At 39.6% G+C, this 18,707-nt stretch overlaps 1 protein-coding gene across 1 annotated transcript in view; it reads left to right on the top strand.

Annotated features, from left to right (window-relative positions):
* cntnap2a (contactin associated protein 2a) overlaps window positions 1-18,707 on the top strand; it is a 279,945-nt gene that overhangs the window by 250,143 nt on the left and 11,095 nt on the right. The window contains exons 18-21 of the mRNA XM_057322754.1: window positions 3,337-3,573; window positions 6,257-6,490; window positions 7,584-7,717; window positions 11,419-11,512. Coding sequence (XP_057178737.1) covers window positions 3,337-3,573; window positions 6,257-6,490; window positions 7,584-7,717; window positions 11,419-11,512 — 699 coding nt within the window. The remainder of the gene's footprint in view (window positions 1-3,336; window positions 3,574-6,256; window positions 6,491-7,583; window positions 7,718-11,418; window positions 11,513-18,707) is intronic.

The following is an 18,707-nucleotide window of genomic DNA, read 5'->3' as shown; positions in this document are numbered from 1 at the left end:
CAGAATAAAAACCATTGCATCTATGGGATGTCCCCATAAAACATGGAAACCCAACATGTGTGTGCATGCGTGCGTGTGTGTGCGTGCGTGCGTGTGCGTGTGTGTGTGTGTGTGTGTGTTAACGTACTAACATGAAGCTAGTCGTGTCACTCATAAGGCAAATTATCTCTTGAACAGAATGGCTTTGGGCATTCATTGTGCGATTTTGTTCTTTGACTTATTCTTTTCAGCAAATGACTTTGATGCTCATTAAGAGAATATGGAAAGATTATTCGCCGATATGGCTCTCTTGAGGGAGCTTTTAGAACGCACGTCTAGGTTGTGCATTTAATAGTACATGTCTAGAATATTTCTTTTTTGAACAAGCTTTTCAGTCAAGTCAATTTAAGTCAATTGTGGATAAATTCATCAGAGAATTCCTTCATCTTAATGGGACAGTTCACCCAAAAATAAATATTCTGTCATCGTTTACTCACCCTCGAGTTGTCTGTTTGAATTTCTTCATTCAGATATTTGAAGGAATGCTTGTAACCAAACAGCTCTTGGCCACCATTGACTGCCATAGTAGGAAAAATGACAACGGTAGTCAAAAGTGCCCCCAAAACTGTTTACCATCCTACATTCTTCAAAATATCTTCTTTTGTGTTTAACAGAACAAAGAAATTTATAAAGCAAATTTTCCTACTATGTTAGTCAATGGTGGCCATGAACTGTTTGGTTAGAAGCATTTTTCCAAATTTATACAGATTTGGAACAACTTAAAGGGGTCATATGGCGCGAGCACATGTTTTTCTGTGTCTTTGGTGTGTTATAAGTTGCCCATGTATGTATTAGACACGTAAAATTGCAAAAATGAAAGTGTCAGAACAAAAGATGCATTCTATCTAAAAGCGAATGCTCACCCAGACCTGCCTGAAACGCCTCGTGTAACCACACCCCCACAAATCCACGTCAGTTCGTGGTATGATTTGACTAAGACCGCCCAAATGTACACGCAAGTAAGGTGGGCGTACCTGTCAGTACAATTGCTTTGGAACCTGATGTTCCAAATATGGTAAGAGGCGTCACATTTCCGTCACACCCTTGCAGTATTCGACCAATCACTACTCACTGGTTAACTGGCCAATCATAGTACACCTCGCTTTTCAGAGCGATGAGCTTTGTAAAAAATCTGCGTGTTTCAGAGAGGCGGTGCAAAGAGGAGACACAAACATGCACGGTATGTGGAAAATACAGCGTTTTTGAACCTTAAATGGTGTATACACATTGCATTACATCTAAAACAAACGATAATATTCGTTTTAGCCCTGTCATATCACCCCTTTAAGGGTGAGTCAATGAAGACAGAATTTAATTTTTTTTTGGTGAACTGTTCCTTTAAATTTGCTGTAACTTTCTTTTGTATGTTGTCCATGTAGCAGCTAAAAATATAATTTACATTTTCAATTAAAATCTGAAAGATATTGGACTCGCGTTGCAATTTGATTTATGTTAGGCTTATGTGTAATGAGCAATCCAAACTGATGTTGGTCTAATCCCGTCAGTGGCTCAGTAGAAATGTAAAATCTTGCAATGGCTGTCTATGGAGAGCAACTCGATTTCTTTGGTCTCTGACCCTCTGTGGGAAAACTAATTGGTTTGTATGTGCTGAGTGAGCAGAGCTGGAGATGTCCAGACCTGTCAAGCATCTCTACTGCTCTCATCTCCTTATGAATTGCTCAACGGAACGCTCTGTGTTTCATGTCATCATTTATTGATAAAGCCAATTTCCTTCTATTTCCTTTCACCCTTGAACGCTTGCGTCTATTTGAATTTGGTTTGCATTTAAAGTGCCCCTGTTTTTTTAATGGAGGATTAAATACCTGTTCATTCTTTATTGTCTTCATATCAAATAACAACCAGACCTTGGATTTAAGCGCCACAAATCCATTTCAGCAGGTTTACATGCAACTATATTCAGAATCTTTCATTCTTTTTCACTCTCCATCATTACATTTTCTTTTTAGTGCCGTTTTTTTCCCCTCTGCTTGGTCTTTTTATCCACTGTTAAGTATTCTAAGCTCTGCATGCTTTTAGTCTCATTCTGTTATTTGTTTTTTTGTTTTTTTTGCTTGTGTTGTTTTTCTGTCATCACCATCTTGCTTGCATGTCTGGGCGGCATTGGCTCTCCACAGGGAAGCCGGCATCATGGGCCTGTCAGGACAGTAGGTAACTTTTTTGTACAAAGTACCCCAACAAGCAGTCTTGGTGTGACTGGAGAATGATCAAATAAATATCTGTTCTATCTATATTTGTATATCTGTATGTCTGTCTATCGTTCTGTCTATCTCGCTGTCTGTCTGTACATGGAGTACTATTTTGCTCAGGTAATCGTTTTCTGCAGTATAAGGCCACAGTCATCCAGCGCACTGCAGGGGTAAAAGCGGATGAAAGCGATTCCACTGGGCAGGATAGTCTAATAAATGTAATATGCTAATTCATTACAGTTTCATTAGAGAATAATTTCCCATGCAGGTCTCATCGGAGATGGAAGCAGTGAACTTTAGAAGGGTTTTAACAGCTCGCCATAACAGCCTTTTTCATTCACTCGGGTTTATTCACACTACAGTAAACTGTGAAAAGTTCTGAAAGAAACATGGTTTGACTAATCGTGGCTTTGTGAAGAAGGAATATAAAGTAAATATACTGTATATATTTGGCATTCATAGAAAGAAATCCCTTTTACAGCTGATGAGAGGAGCTTTGCTTGGCTTTATGAGCCAAAGGTCCAGGTCATCATCTGAGTTAAACGTTTACGGAAAAATAAAGAATTGAGTTCAGGAAACTTTTCACAAAAAATCTCAATCGTCAGATTATAGTGCAATATCAGCCCAACTACAATATATATTCTAATTCATATCATGTCTTTGGAAGAACTAATACAACTTGACAGTGTGATAAATTGTAGTAGGGTCATGGATCTGTTCACCTTTACTAAATAATTAATGCAACTTGCCTGGACATTCACTATTAATCTAGTATTGACCTAGTAAACGATTTCATGGCTTTTGTTTAAGTGGAAAGATTCCCACAATAAAAAAAGTGTCCGAACATGACATTGCAGAGTTCCCGATTGTGAAATTCTAGTTCATTTCCCAGTGTAATTTCTCTAAGGTCTGTTTTATTGAATAGTACAAAACATAATAAATGCAAGGAAAGGCTTAACGTCTTATTAAAGTCTCATTTAACCTTGTTTTCAAGCTTGTTGTTGGACCTCCTCTGAAAAAGAGTTATTTTGTACGCTGCCAAAATTATGTCGTGTGAAATATTGACTAGTCATCATCTCTTCTCCTTCAGGTGCAGCAGGAGGTCAGAGAGGATTTCTCGGATGCATCCGATCTCTCAAGATGAACGGGGTGACCCTTGATTTGGAGGAGAGGGCGAAGGTCACCCCTGGAGTGAAACCCGGGTGCTCGGGTCACTGCACCAGTTTCGGGGTGTATTGCCGTAATGGGGGCAAGTGTGTGGAGAAATACAATGGCTATTCTTGTGACTGCACCTCCACACCTTATGATGGACCTTCATGTACCAAAGGTCAGTATCTCACCCGTACCTCAAACTTTTTGCACCTGAATTTGGATATTAAGAATGAATATATGATAACGCACACCTTATTTTGTCTTATAAAATGTGAGTGTCTAGAGATGGTCTCCCCTTCCTTCCCACCTATGATGATCCATTTCTAGCCCCACCCCCTTCGTTTGAATATGCTAATAGCATGACAGACATGAAAAGGCCTCGGTCAAGACCTCCATCAAGCTGAGAGTGTCTTCCGTGCAAAGATGACGATTCCCTGAGAGTCTCCATCTTTGCCCTCAGCGTTCTCCATTTCCTTCCATCTGAAATATGCATGAACAGCCTTGTAATTGCAAGGTTTTAGCTCACATTTCCATTTTACACATTTTTACTTGTGCCGTATTGGGTAGTGCAGTCAATAATGAATTCTCTCAGATTCAGTGGCCTTGGGTCAATGCAACTGCTTCCACAGGCTGACTTACGTCTGCGGCTCGATAATGCGCATCACCTTCACTTTCTGCAGTCATGGATGTGCTTCACTGCTGTCTGCGTCTATGTTATTTAGCACATTTTTTATACATTTAATAAATGTGGGTCTCTAGAAAATGAACTAGAGATCTACTGTAATTTATTACCAGTAATTATAATCCATTATATATACATTTTTTTTACAGGTACATATATTATATGGTTACAAACAGTATATATTACATATTATACTGTACATATGGCCAGCTTCCATATCACCCTGTAGCCCTGTGGATGAGACGTTAAACCGAGGTCCTGACTCCCTGTGGTCATTAAAGATCCAATGGCACTTCTCGTAAAGAGTAGGGGTGTAACCCAGGTGTCCTGGTCAGATTCCCTCCACTGGCCGTTGTCAATCATGGCCTCCTAATAATCCCCACCTTCTGAATTGGCTCTATATCTCTCTCCTCTCCACCTATAGCTGGTGTGTGGTGAGCGCTCTGGCGCCGTTGTACTATGGCTGCCGTCGCATCATCCAGGTGGATGCTGCACACTGGTTTGTAAAGCTCTTTGGGTGTACATCAATACACAATAAAGCGCTATATAAATGCCTCATCCATTCATTATATGACAGTAATGTATTTATTACTTTTTACCAAAAAATTTGATTTTATTTTTGAACATGATCTGGGCCAATTTAGTGGCTGTCAATATGTCTGGCCAGTCACGAATAAACAAATAGACTTCCAAAACACTTGTTCTCTAATCTCTATGGTGCTGTGGTGTTGGCGAAATTCTTTTCCACAGTGTTTTACATTCATACACTTTAATGATTCTTAACCTAAAGGTTTAAATTCTGTTTATGTATTCAGGAGTATCGCCAAACCATCTGTTCGCCTAATTGTAGAGGATTACGGGGTATAGGAACTCTGTGGCCTCTCTGTTTATCGTAATGACAGATACTTTTAATTTACTCATGCTTTTGCCTGCGGCTTTAATCAGCAGTAGCAGGACGTTTATTTATATCCCCGTGTTCCACTGCAGAATGAGCCAAATTCAAAATCTGGTCGAGCCAAGAATCACTTCACGGTATAGTATATGACAACATACAGTATACTGTGATTAGTATGGACAGTAGAAGTGAACAGTTTGTTGAATAGCTTTAAAGGGATAGTTCACCCAAAAATGAAAATTCTGTCTTCATTGACTCACCCTCTTGTCACTTCAATTCTGTATGAACACAAAAGAAGATATTATGAAGAAAGTTGGTAACTGAACAATGGCGGCACCCATTCACTTCTATTGTATGGACACAAAACCAATGCAAGTGAACGGGTGCCAGTTGATAACATTCTTCAAAATATCTTCTTTTGTGCTCGGCACAAGAAAGAAAGTCATACAGGTTTGAAACGTGAAGAGGGTGAGTCAATAATGACAGATTTTTTGGGGGTGCACTATCACTTTAAGATTTTGAAGTAGTTCAGTAGTTAAACGATCCGTACTATACGTTTGAAAGTAGCAATCGAACTATACTAATACTTTACATAAAAACCTTTAACTAAAAGTACAACAAAGAAACATCCTCAGAATGAATCATAAAAGTTGACTTCGTACTCAAGAGCTGCATTTTCTTAATAAATGTATGGAGGGAAATCCTGTCCTCGTTGCTCTTGAACCCCACAACGCAGCCTCATAAAAACAGTAGAGAATGCTCAAGGGCGCAAATAATTAAACCAATCTATAGTCTCGGCACTGATTTTCTCTTCCTCTCTCAATACAGCATTTGTGCCAAGCTCATTTGTCTGTTCCCATGGGTTACATGGCTGAATAGGTGAATACGAATGCATTGAATTGCAGATAAACCCACCTCGTCCTCTGCGTACTTGAGATATTCAGCGCGGGTTCGCGTTGTCATGTTCGTTCGCTCTTTTTTTACCCTTGTGTGTATTTACTTCATTACCCATCTTGATTTCCCATGGTTCTTTCTGTTCCACCCCATATGCATAAATCCTGCGCTGTTTATACAGCTCGTGTAAGATAAATCCACGCACACTTGCACACACTTCCTAGCAGTCAGGTTAAACGATCCGTGTAAGGACCTTTGTTCTCCCCTCAAGTAAAAAGGTAATAAGAAGGTGTCCTCTCTATTTTATAGCTTCTGGTGAAGTCCGCTCATGAATACAAAACATGAGGGTAATGTCAGTTTTCTGAATGCACCTCTCTCTCCTTCCAGACGTCGGAGGTTTCTTTGAGGCAGGGACACTGGTCAGATATAACCTCGCACCAGACGGGGTGGCCGCAGCCTCCGGCCTGGATGACAAGAGAATAACTCACAGCGTTTCAACAGATATGAATCTTACGCGTGCAGACCTCACCTTCAGTTTCAGTACCTCCACGTCTCCCAGCGTCCTGGTCTATGTCAGTTCTAAAACCCAGGACTACATGGCCGTGGTGCTTCGTCTTAATGGTAAGACATGTTGATGGTAGGAGAATTCCTGTCTGCTCTGTATCTTTGTATTCACCTTCAACCAAATGTTGCTGTACAGTTTTTGTAACTCCTCGAGGACCACTGTCCTGTTTGTTTAGGGTTGGAGCTGAACTCTTGAACAGCCCTAGTCTCTTCAATATGTCATGCTATATTAAGTGTAGACTTTAGTCCGAGTGGATGCCATATTTGAGTATTGTATGTATAAGGGTGTGAGGAATCGAAGTACAAACAAATCAACGAAGAAACTACGTTTTTGTTCGCTTTTACAAGAGTGAATCATTGAATCAATTATATTTCAGTTCCACACAGCCTTGCTTTCATTCCAGGCAAATTAAATATGGTGTTTAGTCTGGCGTTTAGCAATCATATACTAGTTACACACTCGTTCAACCTCGTAGAGAATCTTTACAGTTCATCAGGGAGACATGAGACAGAGAATTTAGAGGAGCATAAATTCTGTGGCGTGTAAATTAACAGTAAAAGATAATTATGTGACAAATGACACAGAAAATGACATCACTGTTTGTTGGCATAAGCACAACCCTCTGATCCATTCATGTCTGGTATTTAATGTAAAGACTTTAAAGGGATAATTGATTCTCTTTCAAACCTGTATGACTTATTTTTTTTATGCAGAACACGAAGAATTTTTTTGAAGAATGTTGGTAACCGAACAATGGTGCTACCCATTCACTTGCATTGGTTTTGTGTCCATACAATAGAAGTGAATGGGTACCAATTTTTGGGTGAACTATCCTTTTTAACACAAACTCAAACATACCGTTCATTTTTTCATTAAAGACCATTCCATAAAATGTAAAGTGAACACAAAAGACTGATTTTACGTAATTCCTTTGGTTAAGCTTCCGAAGCCTACAATAAATTGATCTCGGTTGCCTTCAACCCAAATGCAGTTATGTTCTTCTCTGTAGTCTGTTGCGTGTACAGACTATGAGTGTACAGTAGGGGTGAGTGATGTCAGGGTACCAACAAATTACAGATTCCCAATGACCTCACTTACTTAAATGTTTCTGTTTCTTTCTCATTCTCTGTCTCGACCCGCTTTGCTCAGGCACCCTTCAGCTGCGTTACAACTTGGGTGGTCTCAGGGAACCATTCACCATTGATATTGACCAAAGGAACCTGGCCAACGGGCAGCCTCACACCTTCAACATCTCTCGCGTGGAGAGAGACATAGAAATACAGGTACAGCATATACACAAACGGACTAATGTACAGTACAGTTGTAGTGGTTAAAGATGTGAACTAGCAGCCGTACACTTGATGTGGCTCCAATTGCTTCCATTGTTTACCTCATTTGTAAGTCGCTTTGGATAAAGCGTCTGCTAAATGACTAAATGTAAATGTTCACACTAGTCTGCAAACAAAGCGTGTGTGTGTGTGTGTAAGTACAGTATGTGAGTAGATGTGTGCACTGGCTGCTACCCATGATGCACCAGTCTCAGGCCCGTCTGCACTATGGAAGCAGGATAATTGAAAGCCCATATTCACTCAGTGCGCACTTTAGATTTGTATTATGTCCTAAATGGCGGGACGCGCAGCAGCCCGTGTGATCGATAAGCAGGACACTCGGCAAAGATGGAGTGATAACAGAGTAATCAAGATCCCAGGAAGCATGAGTTCCTCAAGGCCTGATGTCCGATCTGCAGGATTTGTGCTTATAACAAGTTGCGTCTCAGGTGATGGAGCTGTATGATTCCTTCCACCCCCATACCATCACCATAACACATGCGCCAGGAGAACAATATAGAATGACAGCGGTGCACAGAGCATGTCAGATATATTGTGACCTTGCCGATTAAAGTGTAGGCTCTGTTTTCTGTTGACTCTCACTCCTCTCTCTCAGCTGTCTTTCTTGGGTCCCTTCTCTGTTTCACGCTCTTAAATCAAATAATCAAATTCCCGCTGTCTAAGAGCATGAGGCACACCATTGAGATAAGCCTGTGGGAATGAGGTCTTAAAGCAAGGCTGTAGCTCTCTTTAATTCAGCCTTATTTCATTTCTTGTGACACAACTCTGCCAAGCGTAAGATCCTGCAGACCACTAGACGTCTGGTTCAGAGAGAGAGAGAAAGAGGACCATAGCCTGTTCGCCCTTCTTTTATGGACCCTTGGAATCCTGCTGACATTGCAGCAAAAACCAACCAGAGGCATCTTTCACATTTGTGGGTGTGTGTGTCACATATATATATATATATACAGTATATTATACAGTATATATAGTTTCGTATAGTTTCGTCATGATAATACTGCATGTGTAATGATACAAGAATAAGATAATAATTCGTTTTGGGCTGCAGGACAAAGTAAAAGTTCTTGCGATGTTACATACAACACATGCATTTTCCAAAAGAGAAAAGAGTGCACTTCAAAACAAATACAGGTAGGAAAGCCAATAACGGCGGTCCATCTGACCTTTCCACACACCCACACCAGTGATAAATGAAGCATAGCACCCTTTTTGAATCAGACAGTGAAAGGTCAAAACATAACTAAGAGAACAAGCATACAAAGCAATCAGAGTTCTGCTTGATCTTTTAGACGCTTTTTTAAACCCGAAGGCAAGTGGCAGTGCACCGTTTCATTTAGGAATGCATTATTCATATAGAGTAATGAATTCTTTTAGGTTTTTCCCCCCATCCTGTCAGGTCAGCTTGCTATCAAAGTAATGTGGAGGACCGGCACAATGGTTTTGTGAGTCATGATCTAAGAGTTGACCTATTCTAAAGCGATTGAAAGATCACCCCCTGCTGGACATTGGAGTGCACTGTCTGTACAAATAAAGCCTTTGGGAAATCAGTGTTTTTGTTTTAAGTTTGCTAATTAGGGAAAATCTCCTACGTTTTTTGTATGCTACATATACTAATTCGCAATAAATTATAGACTTTGCAAAAATATACTAAGTTTAAGTTCCCATTTAATTTCTTTACAATATTTGTATGTTTATTTAATGCTTGACATGCGTAACTTTACGTAAAATAGATTTTAAAAAGTAAATAACATCATTTATTTCTCATAAAAAATTCATATTGTTGCACTTTAATACTAATCATTCTCATTGAGAATGGAGGTCATTGTGATTTGAAATGGTCTGAATTTCTTGTCACATACACTTGTTTAAAAGGAGCTTCATGATCCAACAGAAGAACCATTTTTGGCTGAACGGGTTCAGAAAGAACCTTTAACATCCCAAGAACCATATTCTGTTTCCCAAAAGGTTCTTTGTAGTACACAAGGGTTCTTTATACTATGAATGTGAAAGAAATTGTTCTCATAAAACCATTAAATAAATGGTGCTTTAAGGAACCAACAAAAGGTTATTCTATGGCATTGCTGTGAAGAAACTTTCAGCTAAGATGGCACAATGCAATTCAATATTTTTTTCTCTAAATGTTTTACAGAAATTCACCTTTTAGAAATAAAAAAATGCACACAGACAGAAATGTAGAATTAACATTGATCCCCAAAATTTTCACTTTATTTGATATTGTTTTTCATTCTTATTCTTATATGCAGTGTATTTTGTATTGGTTCTCTCTCTCTCTCTCTCTCTCTCTCTCTCTCTCTCTCGTGTCTCTCAGGGCTGTCAGAGTAGTGGACGCCCCGTGGAGAGCTGCCGTAGCCTCCTGGGCCGAGTGTCCCTCTCTGGGTGGCCGCGGTGCAGGAGGGGCTTTCAGATAGGAAGCTTGTTGGATGGAGATTAATTATAGGCTCACAGCAGGGCTCATTAACACTAGCTGCATCAGAACAGGGCCACAGCACTGCAGGGGACAGCCTCTCTCTCTCTCTCTCTCTCTCTCTCTCTCTCTCTCTCTCTCTCTCTCTCTCTCTCTCTCTCTCTCTCTCTCAAAGTCGTACCTACATCCCAAGATAAAGGTAAACAGGCTGCAAGCAATTAAATGTGGTCCCATTATCCCATTGATAAACGGCAACACACCCTCCCCTGTTAGCAGCAGTGGAAACACAAGCGCATGAGACATCTTATGAGATTTAGAAATGCAATTGGACAAGGTTTCAGCTGAGTGATGGTTTACGGTGAGGGAGGGAGAAGTTCCCCGGATGAATTTCCCAGCACAAGTGCACCTGGGAGGCGTCTGAATAAACATGCCTGCATTTATCGGTCCCTCACAACAGTGGAACAAATTAGAACTGAAATATGAATGGTATTGTGTCGGAGCCTGCGTTTCTTTCTGTTAGCCTCATTTGTATTCACGTCATTGTGCGGCGATGAGAGAGCCACTTTCACAGCACATAGGAGTCTCGAGAGCAGCCGTATCTTCAAGCACAATAAAGTAATTTAGCGGAAATCATTCTTTTTAATACAGAGATTGAGGTGCCTCATGCTAATTACGAGTGCCTGTGAATCAGCTGTAACAGGGTAATTACAACTGTCACCAAACTGTGCGTGCGTGTGTGTGTGTGTTACGTTTAAATTAACAGTAACAGGATACCATAATGAACTTTGGTCTGCAAAAATGTGTCTATAATCAAGTCAATCTGTATTGTGCAACAGGTGGTGATTTACTCTTAAGTAAAATTACATAAATAATGCTAATAAATTAAAAATATGAAAGTAGTAACCAAATAAAAGTGACTGTCTGTTTGTATGTGTTGCTACATATAAATTATTTTTCATTTCTAAATATACTTGTTATTATTACAAGTAATATTTGTCGTTTACATTTTTTATTGACATAAATTTAGATTTAATGTTTCATTTAGAGGATTGACTACAGTGTACACATTTTGTTGTTTATAAATTATTGGCCAGAAGATGGCGCCCAAGCTCACTGAAGGACACTAAAATATTTGCATTTGCATTTGATGACCAAAAGAGAAAGTTAAAAGTGTTGTTTTCAGTCCTAATTACATGTGTTTGTCTTGTAGCTGGATCATTATCCACCGGTCAGCTACACCCTGCCTGAGGCCTCAGACATACAGTTCAACCTGATCAAGTCCCTTTTCCTGGGAAAGGTTTTTGGTAAGTCCTCCTGTTTCTTCTCCCAACACTTGGATTAACCTTTCTTGCCTCAAAACGTATTGCAATAAACACTCTACCTAACAAAAAAATGGTGTTAGGTATTGGGTTGTAGTTTTTGTATATTTCTATTTAGGTCAAATTGAAAAATGTAGATGGCATAAGAGGTTCTGCAATGCTGCATGGGTGCCACTAGGGGGCGACAAGGGATCATTTTGCTAAATTTTGGGGCATGCACTGTGTGGTCCTAGATTATTTAAGAGAAAAAAACATAAAATACTTTTAGCAAAAAAAACTTAGTATACTATAAAAACGTATACTAAAAAGGATCTGTTATGTTATTTAACACATAACATTAATATAATGATATACTCCTGTGCATTATACAAATGCACTAAATGTATTACATTTTTATAAGCTGCATAGTAAAAAAAAACATATTTAGATAAATATTTAAACTGTGTGTTATCGAATTTGTTACATCTGATGTCAGAGAATTAGTAAGACGAAGCATAGTTGGCCATCACAGAGTCTCCAATGTCATTTCCTCTCTGCAGTCTGCTTTACTTCTCGGTGTATCTGTGTCAGGGTCCTTAAAGGGATAGTTTACCCAAAAATGATAAGTGTTTTGTCATTCACTCTCTCTCATGTCATTCCACACCTGTATGACTTTCTTTCCTCTGCAGAACACAACAGAAGATATTTCGAAGAATGTTGGTAACCAAACAACACTGACCCCCCTCGCTGACTTTCAATGTATGGCCACAAAACCAATGAGACATTTCTAAAAATATCTACTTTTGTGTTCCAAGAAGTCATATACAGGTTCTTTTTGACACGAGGGTGATTTTTTATTTTTGGGTGAACTGTCCCTTTAAATGTCCTCTACAGACATTAGGACAAGCACTGAAAGGTCTCTTACCCTGAGGCATGTAACAGACATGCACTTTCTTTGCACGTCTCTCAATGAATATCAATGAGGCACCAACCGGCCCCATTATGCTCAATTCCCCTCAGCGTGCCGACACGCCTAAAACAGCAAAGTGACCTGCTGTTGTTTCCAATAGCAGGAGACAGTTAGTCTGGTAATTACACCTGTCACACAAGCACCTGCTTTCATTCGGCCCGTGCCCAAAGCCTGACAGCACTGTCTGTTGCATATGCTTGAGACTAATGACAGGACATTTTTATTCAGCAGTTTTATTAGGATTTAGGTCACACTGAGCAACAGAGAGAATGAAACCTGCTTAACAATCCCTTTCAGGTTTAAAAAAACGACAATGTCTATCCTGGTGACTCACCCATCACTCAGTGAGACTGAATCTTGTGAACTGCCACAGGTTAAATGGAGATCAAATGAAGACATGCATGAAGTCATGGAACTCCTACAGAATTGTTGGAGAAACATCTGATACGAAATTAATACTTACAATGCACACAGCTGAGAATTCTATAAAGTCCCATTAGCTATGGATGAACATCCTCCCAGCAATAACATTGAACTCCAGGCGGTTCCATTATTCTGTATACCAGAATATACGGAGGCTTTGGAGCCTCTCCATCAATTCATAAGCCCAGTCTGTGCTGAAACGGTGAGTTGTGTCTGCCCACTGCCCTATACCTGTCTGATCAATGATTTATATCCAGAGACCACTGGCACATTAATATCCCAGAATCTTTCAGCATGTCCTGCTTAATGCGATGTCCACGCTTGACCTGCACCAATATCTGTTAGCCATGGAATATTTACTACATTGCATGCGGGAGATATGGCAGTGCTACCATCAGGCCAGTGATATGTGTGGTAGCAGATCAGTCAGTAGGATGAATTTATATTACACCCAACCTTGTGGATGAAACGTTAGCGCATTTAATGGTGCTAGTGGGAGCATGTGGAAGGTCTGCCGACCCATTTGAAATAAGTCAAGTCTGCTTGTTATACAAATCAGCAATAGGAGACCTAGTAAAAAAACGTTGTGACAGGGAAACATTGACTGCTGATTTTGTCCTCTGTTGACGGATGCAGGGTTTCACTGCAGAGAGTTGTTTCTCTCTGAGCATGTGCAGTGTTAATAAATCAGTCTAATTGGACAGTGAGCTGAGGCTGTTCTCTGTGTCTGTGGACTGTAATTGCGTTTTAGGAAATCAGAGCAACATTAAGGCTTCTGCCTATGAGCTCACTCTTTCAGATAATAAAGCGGTGTTTATTCCCCTCTGTGATGCTGTGAAGAGGAAGGTGGAAGTGTATGCTTAGAAAAAAAGCATGTGGAATCAGTGATTGTGTCTTTGTTTGTCTTCTGTCAGGTTAATAGTAGGTGTGTCCCCGGTATTTTAGTACCAAGCCAATGCTAAAATTAAAATAATGTGACAACACTAGTATTTATACTGTACGTACAGTATCTGAATAGTGCATAACTGTAATTTTCCATAATGCAGATGAACATGTGAGTGATTGAATGCACGTCTTGGTCGGCTATTATAGGAACAGTTCACCCAAAAATGAAAAGTCCTCAAAAAGGAAAAATTGCTTTATAGAATATATAAAGATATTTTGAAGAATGTAGGACTGCAAACAGGTCTGGGGCACTTTTGACTACCGTTGTAATTTTTCCTACTATGGTAGTCAGTGGTGGCCAAGAGCTGTTTGGTTACAAGCATTCTTCCAAATACCTTTCTCTGTGTTCATCAGAACAAAGACATTTATACAGATTTGGAACAACTCGGGGGTGAGTAAATGGTGAATTATTTTTGTGTGAACTGTTTCTTTAATGTAAACAAAGGCATGTTTTTGTTGAGCCCAATAAGCGAAACAAATAAGATATTTATAAGACAGTGTTTTATTTGTTTTGCTCATGCAACAGTGTAAATGCAGACTAACATACCTGCCGCAGTTGGCTATTTTACATTTTATTAATTAAGCGACAGTATTGACAACTGGTTTTGTTTATTTCTTTGAATCTGTCATCATTTACTCACCCTTGAAGTCTGCTGAACACAAAGATATTTTGAAAAATGTTTGTAACGAAACAGTTCTGGGGCACTATTGACTTGGGTGAATTTTCGTTTTTAGGTGAATCTCTAAGCACAATTACTTTTCACTAATAGAAGACACAAGGGGGATCTGTATCTGCAGCACTCATTATTTAATTGTTGTTTTTTCGTAAATCTTTTTATTTAAAGGGGTCATATGACAGGGCTAAAACAAATATTATCGTTTGTTTTAGATGTAATGCAAAATGTGTATACACCATTTAAGGTTCAAAAACGCTGTATTTTCCACATACCGTGCATGTTTGTTTCTCCTCTTTGCTCCGCCTCTCTGAAACGCGCAGATTTTTTACAAAGCTCATGCTCTGAAAAGCGAGGTGTGCTATGATTGGCCAGTTAACCAGTGCGTAGTGATTGGTCGAATACTGCAAGCGTGTGACGGAAATGTTACGCCTCTTACCATATTTGGAACATCAGGTTCCAAAGCAATTGTACTGACAGGTACGCCCACCTTACTTGCGTGTACATTTGGGTGGTCTTAGTCAAATCATACCACGAACTGACATAGATTTGTGGGGGTGTGGTTACACGAGGTGTTTCAGTCAGGTCTGGTTGAGCATTCGCTTTTAGATAGAATGCATCTTTTGTTCCCACACTTCAATTTTTGCAATTTTACGTGTCTAATACATGCATGGGCAACTTATAACACCCCAAAGACACATAAAAACGGGTGTTTGCACCATATGACCCCTTTAAGTTTTTAAATAAGCATGTGTTCAGTTTTACATAAGTGTTGCTGTTGAATTGCTATTGGGAATCATAGAGATTCACAGATATGTTAATAACCTGCAGAGTATTTTTATTATTATACACGTTAATATAACATGTGCACATAAGCACATCAAGTATAATATTGCAGATGCAGTCATTTTGGCAATGTGTCAGAGTATGCAGTACTTTGGTCATTTGGATATGCTGTTGGCAGAAAGGCTGATGATACAGCAGTTTGAGCTCTCCAGAAACCACATGCAGTCTCTCTCTTTATCCCTCCTGTGTTCTGGAGTCAGCCTATTAGTCTGTCTTATCATTGCCATTTTCTTGACTAGGAGACTGATCTGATCAATACAAGTATTCTTCCGAAATCAATGTTCTCTGCAAGATGACCAAATGATTCTCAGCAGGGAGAAAATGTAGTAGATATTTGCTTGTATTTTTTATCAAATAATTGTGTGCATATTCTTCTAAACCTCTATTGCTGTCATTTTCAGAGGATGCTTTTAATCATCCGACATTGTTTGTGGAATAAACATGAATACATTACATTGCAAGCAGTCACGCTAGACATTCATTAAACTTCAATAAGCACAATGACCATCAATATCACATATCGTGGCAAGCCACTCAGCACACTCTGATCTATGTGAATTTGCAGTAATTGCAGGTGAGATAAAGCTAATTAAATGGCCGTGTGCTTTATGGACCCTGGAGACTGACTTGTAAATGTTCTGTATGTCACCCCTTACTACACCTCCACTATAAATCCTGCTCGATTGTGATCTTCATTCCCCCCCAAAAAAGAGGGAGAGGTGCAGCGCGTTCTGTGCTACCACAACATTCAGCCCCACAGCCCTATCAGAATTCTCTCCCTGTCTCAGTGTAATCTCACAAACTGCATTGTTCTGGGTAGGTGGAGATGCTTTCTATCTTTGCTTTCTCTGAGATTTTTCAGTGGACTATCGCAGGGGATCCCAAACTTTTCAGCCCACGACCCCTAAAATAACAGTGCCGGTGACTCGAGACCCCCACTGTCCTCGGAGATGGTTAAAAAAATATGCTAGAAACGTTGCACGCAACTGCGCACATGCACTTATTAGGTCTATCCAAACATGCGCATAATAACAACACAAAAGAACACAGGCGAACATAATATTATTTTATCGATTACTTATCGATAATATACTAATAATAATTAAAAAAATGATTTCTAGGAACCATCTTGCGACCAACCCCCCCCCCCTACTTTGGGAACCCCTCGACTATAGGACTGATATTGCTGCTTTTTGTTCTGTCTGGGTTGTTGTCATGATCCCTGTCTGTGTTTCCCCGATTATTGTGGACTTTTAGTTTGTATGCCTTAGTTCCTGTTTCCTGTCTAGTGTTGTAGTTCTTTGTAGTTCTTTTGTTCATTGTTTTTGTTTCATGATCTGTTTCAGGTGTGTCTTGTTAGCCCTCTTGTTACCCTGTGTATTTAAGCCCTTGTGTTTCCTTTGTCTGGTGTCTGTCGTTGTTAGAGGTTTGTTTTTATGTCTCCTGTTTTCAGTTGGTTTTCTTGTTTTTGGTTATTTTGTAACTTTGTATCTATTAAAATCTTGCTTCTCTGCCTGGTTACTCAACATTGCAGTGATTCTGCACCAGTGCTAAAAGTCTAGAGTTATCCATTGCAGACTCACTGTCTTGAATGTTCTTGTCATCCTTGATATTTTAGTCAAGGATGTTCTTCAAAGTGTTATTGCAAAAGAAATGTGTATCGCTTATCAACGAGAAGGGAAATCATCTGTATAGACTAATATCATCTGCTGATGTGAAACGGCTCTCCAAAATGAGATTAAACAAAGCAAGATTCGGAAAGAAAAACAAGACGACCATTTTAGAAGGAATGTAGGACGCCTTTGAAGTGTATTCCACAGTTTTGACAAGCTCCCACTGCAGGAGAATGAAGCCAAAAGTTTTGGAGGAGAAGAAAGCTCCACAGAGAGGATATGATTCAAATATAATACATTTCATTTGGCAAGTTGGCATGTTTTAATGTGGCACCTCGCACATTCCATCCGTTCTGATGTCGAGTGTCATGCCCCCCACTAAGGGGATAGATTACCCAGAATTCTCTTCGACACTCAATGGTTTTGTTCACAGCTGATAAACCAAATTGGATGAATGATACTATATTGGCCTAAATCCCTGTATAGTTACTGAAACCAAATCTTATCTCAATGATTCACCTCACAAAAAATGAGATTGCAATGATTCAGCAGGAGCTGAGGGTTCATGCTGGTTGTTTTCAAAGCAAACGTCGCAGGTGGGAGTCAGACTCCCCTTATAGTTCTCAAAGAAACCAGACATCTTTAAAAAAAAAGGCACTTTTTTATAAACCAGCACTGAAGGTTATGTGCTTTCATCTCACAGAATCGAATGTTATTTTATGATATTTTGCCGGTCTTAAACGATTGAAATCTTCAAAAATCAGGCAGCATATAGGAATTCAAACAAGTCATTTGATCAGTGGTTTCCTTGTTGTTTAAGAGTGACATTTGTTTGACTTTACCCTCAAATTTCCCACAACATTTACACAAGATCTTTTTCCTTTTCGCTACTTTTTTTTCTTTTTGCTTCACTTCCACTGATGTGTAAATGTAGTGTTCATCTTAACCTAAAACAGGCTCAGCTAGTATATAGGAGATTTCATTTGTAATTGTATTACTCTATTTTAGATGTCCTGTTCAGTGTTCACATGTTCATGTCTGCATTGAGACAGACTCAGAGGGTGTGAATGCATTCTGCCCCTGATGTTTAAAGAAAGGTGTATGATCTACCATTAAAAGAACACCCCCATCTCCAATGACCCTGTTGAAAAAAACAGCATATGCTGGTTTGGTATGTTTTGATGCGGGTTTGCTGGTTTGTGCTGGTTTAGGCTGGACATGTGCTGGTTTAAGATGGTCATGTGCTGGTTTAGGCTGGACATGTGCTGGTTTAGGCTGGACATGTGCTGGTTTAAGCTGGTCATGTGCTGGTTTAAACTGGACATGTGCTGGTTTAAGATGGACATGTGCTGGTCATGTGTTGGTCCTTAGCTGGTTTAAGCTGGTCAAACCAGCATCAAAACATACCTAACCCAGCATATACTGTTTTTTTCAACAGGGAATCCACGGCACGCCACATGCAGATATCGTACAGTCAATCATTTGACTCTTACCTCAGTGTGTGTAAACAAACAGTGATGTGTTTACAATAGGAGTACCACAGATTACTGGTTGCCAAATAAAATATTGTTTCACTGTTTTAAAACCATGAAACACGGTTCATATGATGTCTTTAAACATAAGGAGCCATATGCATCGAGAATGCACGTGAGATAGACTGACTGTAATGTGTTTAATCCTCAGGGAAGTTTATGAGACTATCACTCATCGAAATGAATTCATTTGTGCGC

Source organism: Triplophysa rosa, linkage group LG23 (genome assembly GCF_024868665.1).
Source record: "Triplophysa rosa linkage group LG23, Trosa_1v2, whole genome shotgun sequence".
Lineage (NCBI taxonomy): Eukaryota > Metazoa > Chordata > Actinopteri > Cypriniformes > Nemacheilidae > Triplophysa > Triplophysa rosa.
This window is presented reverse-complemented; position numbering and strand designations above follow the sequence as displayed.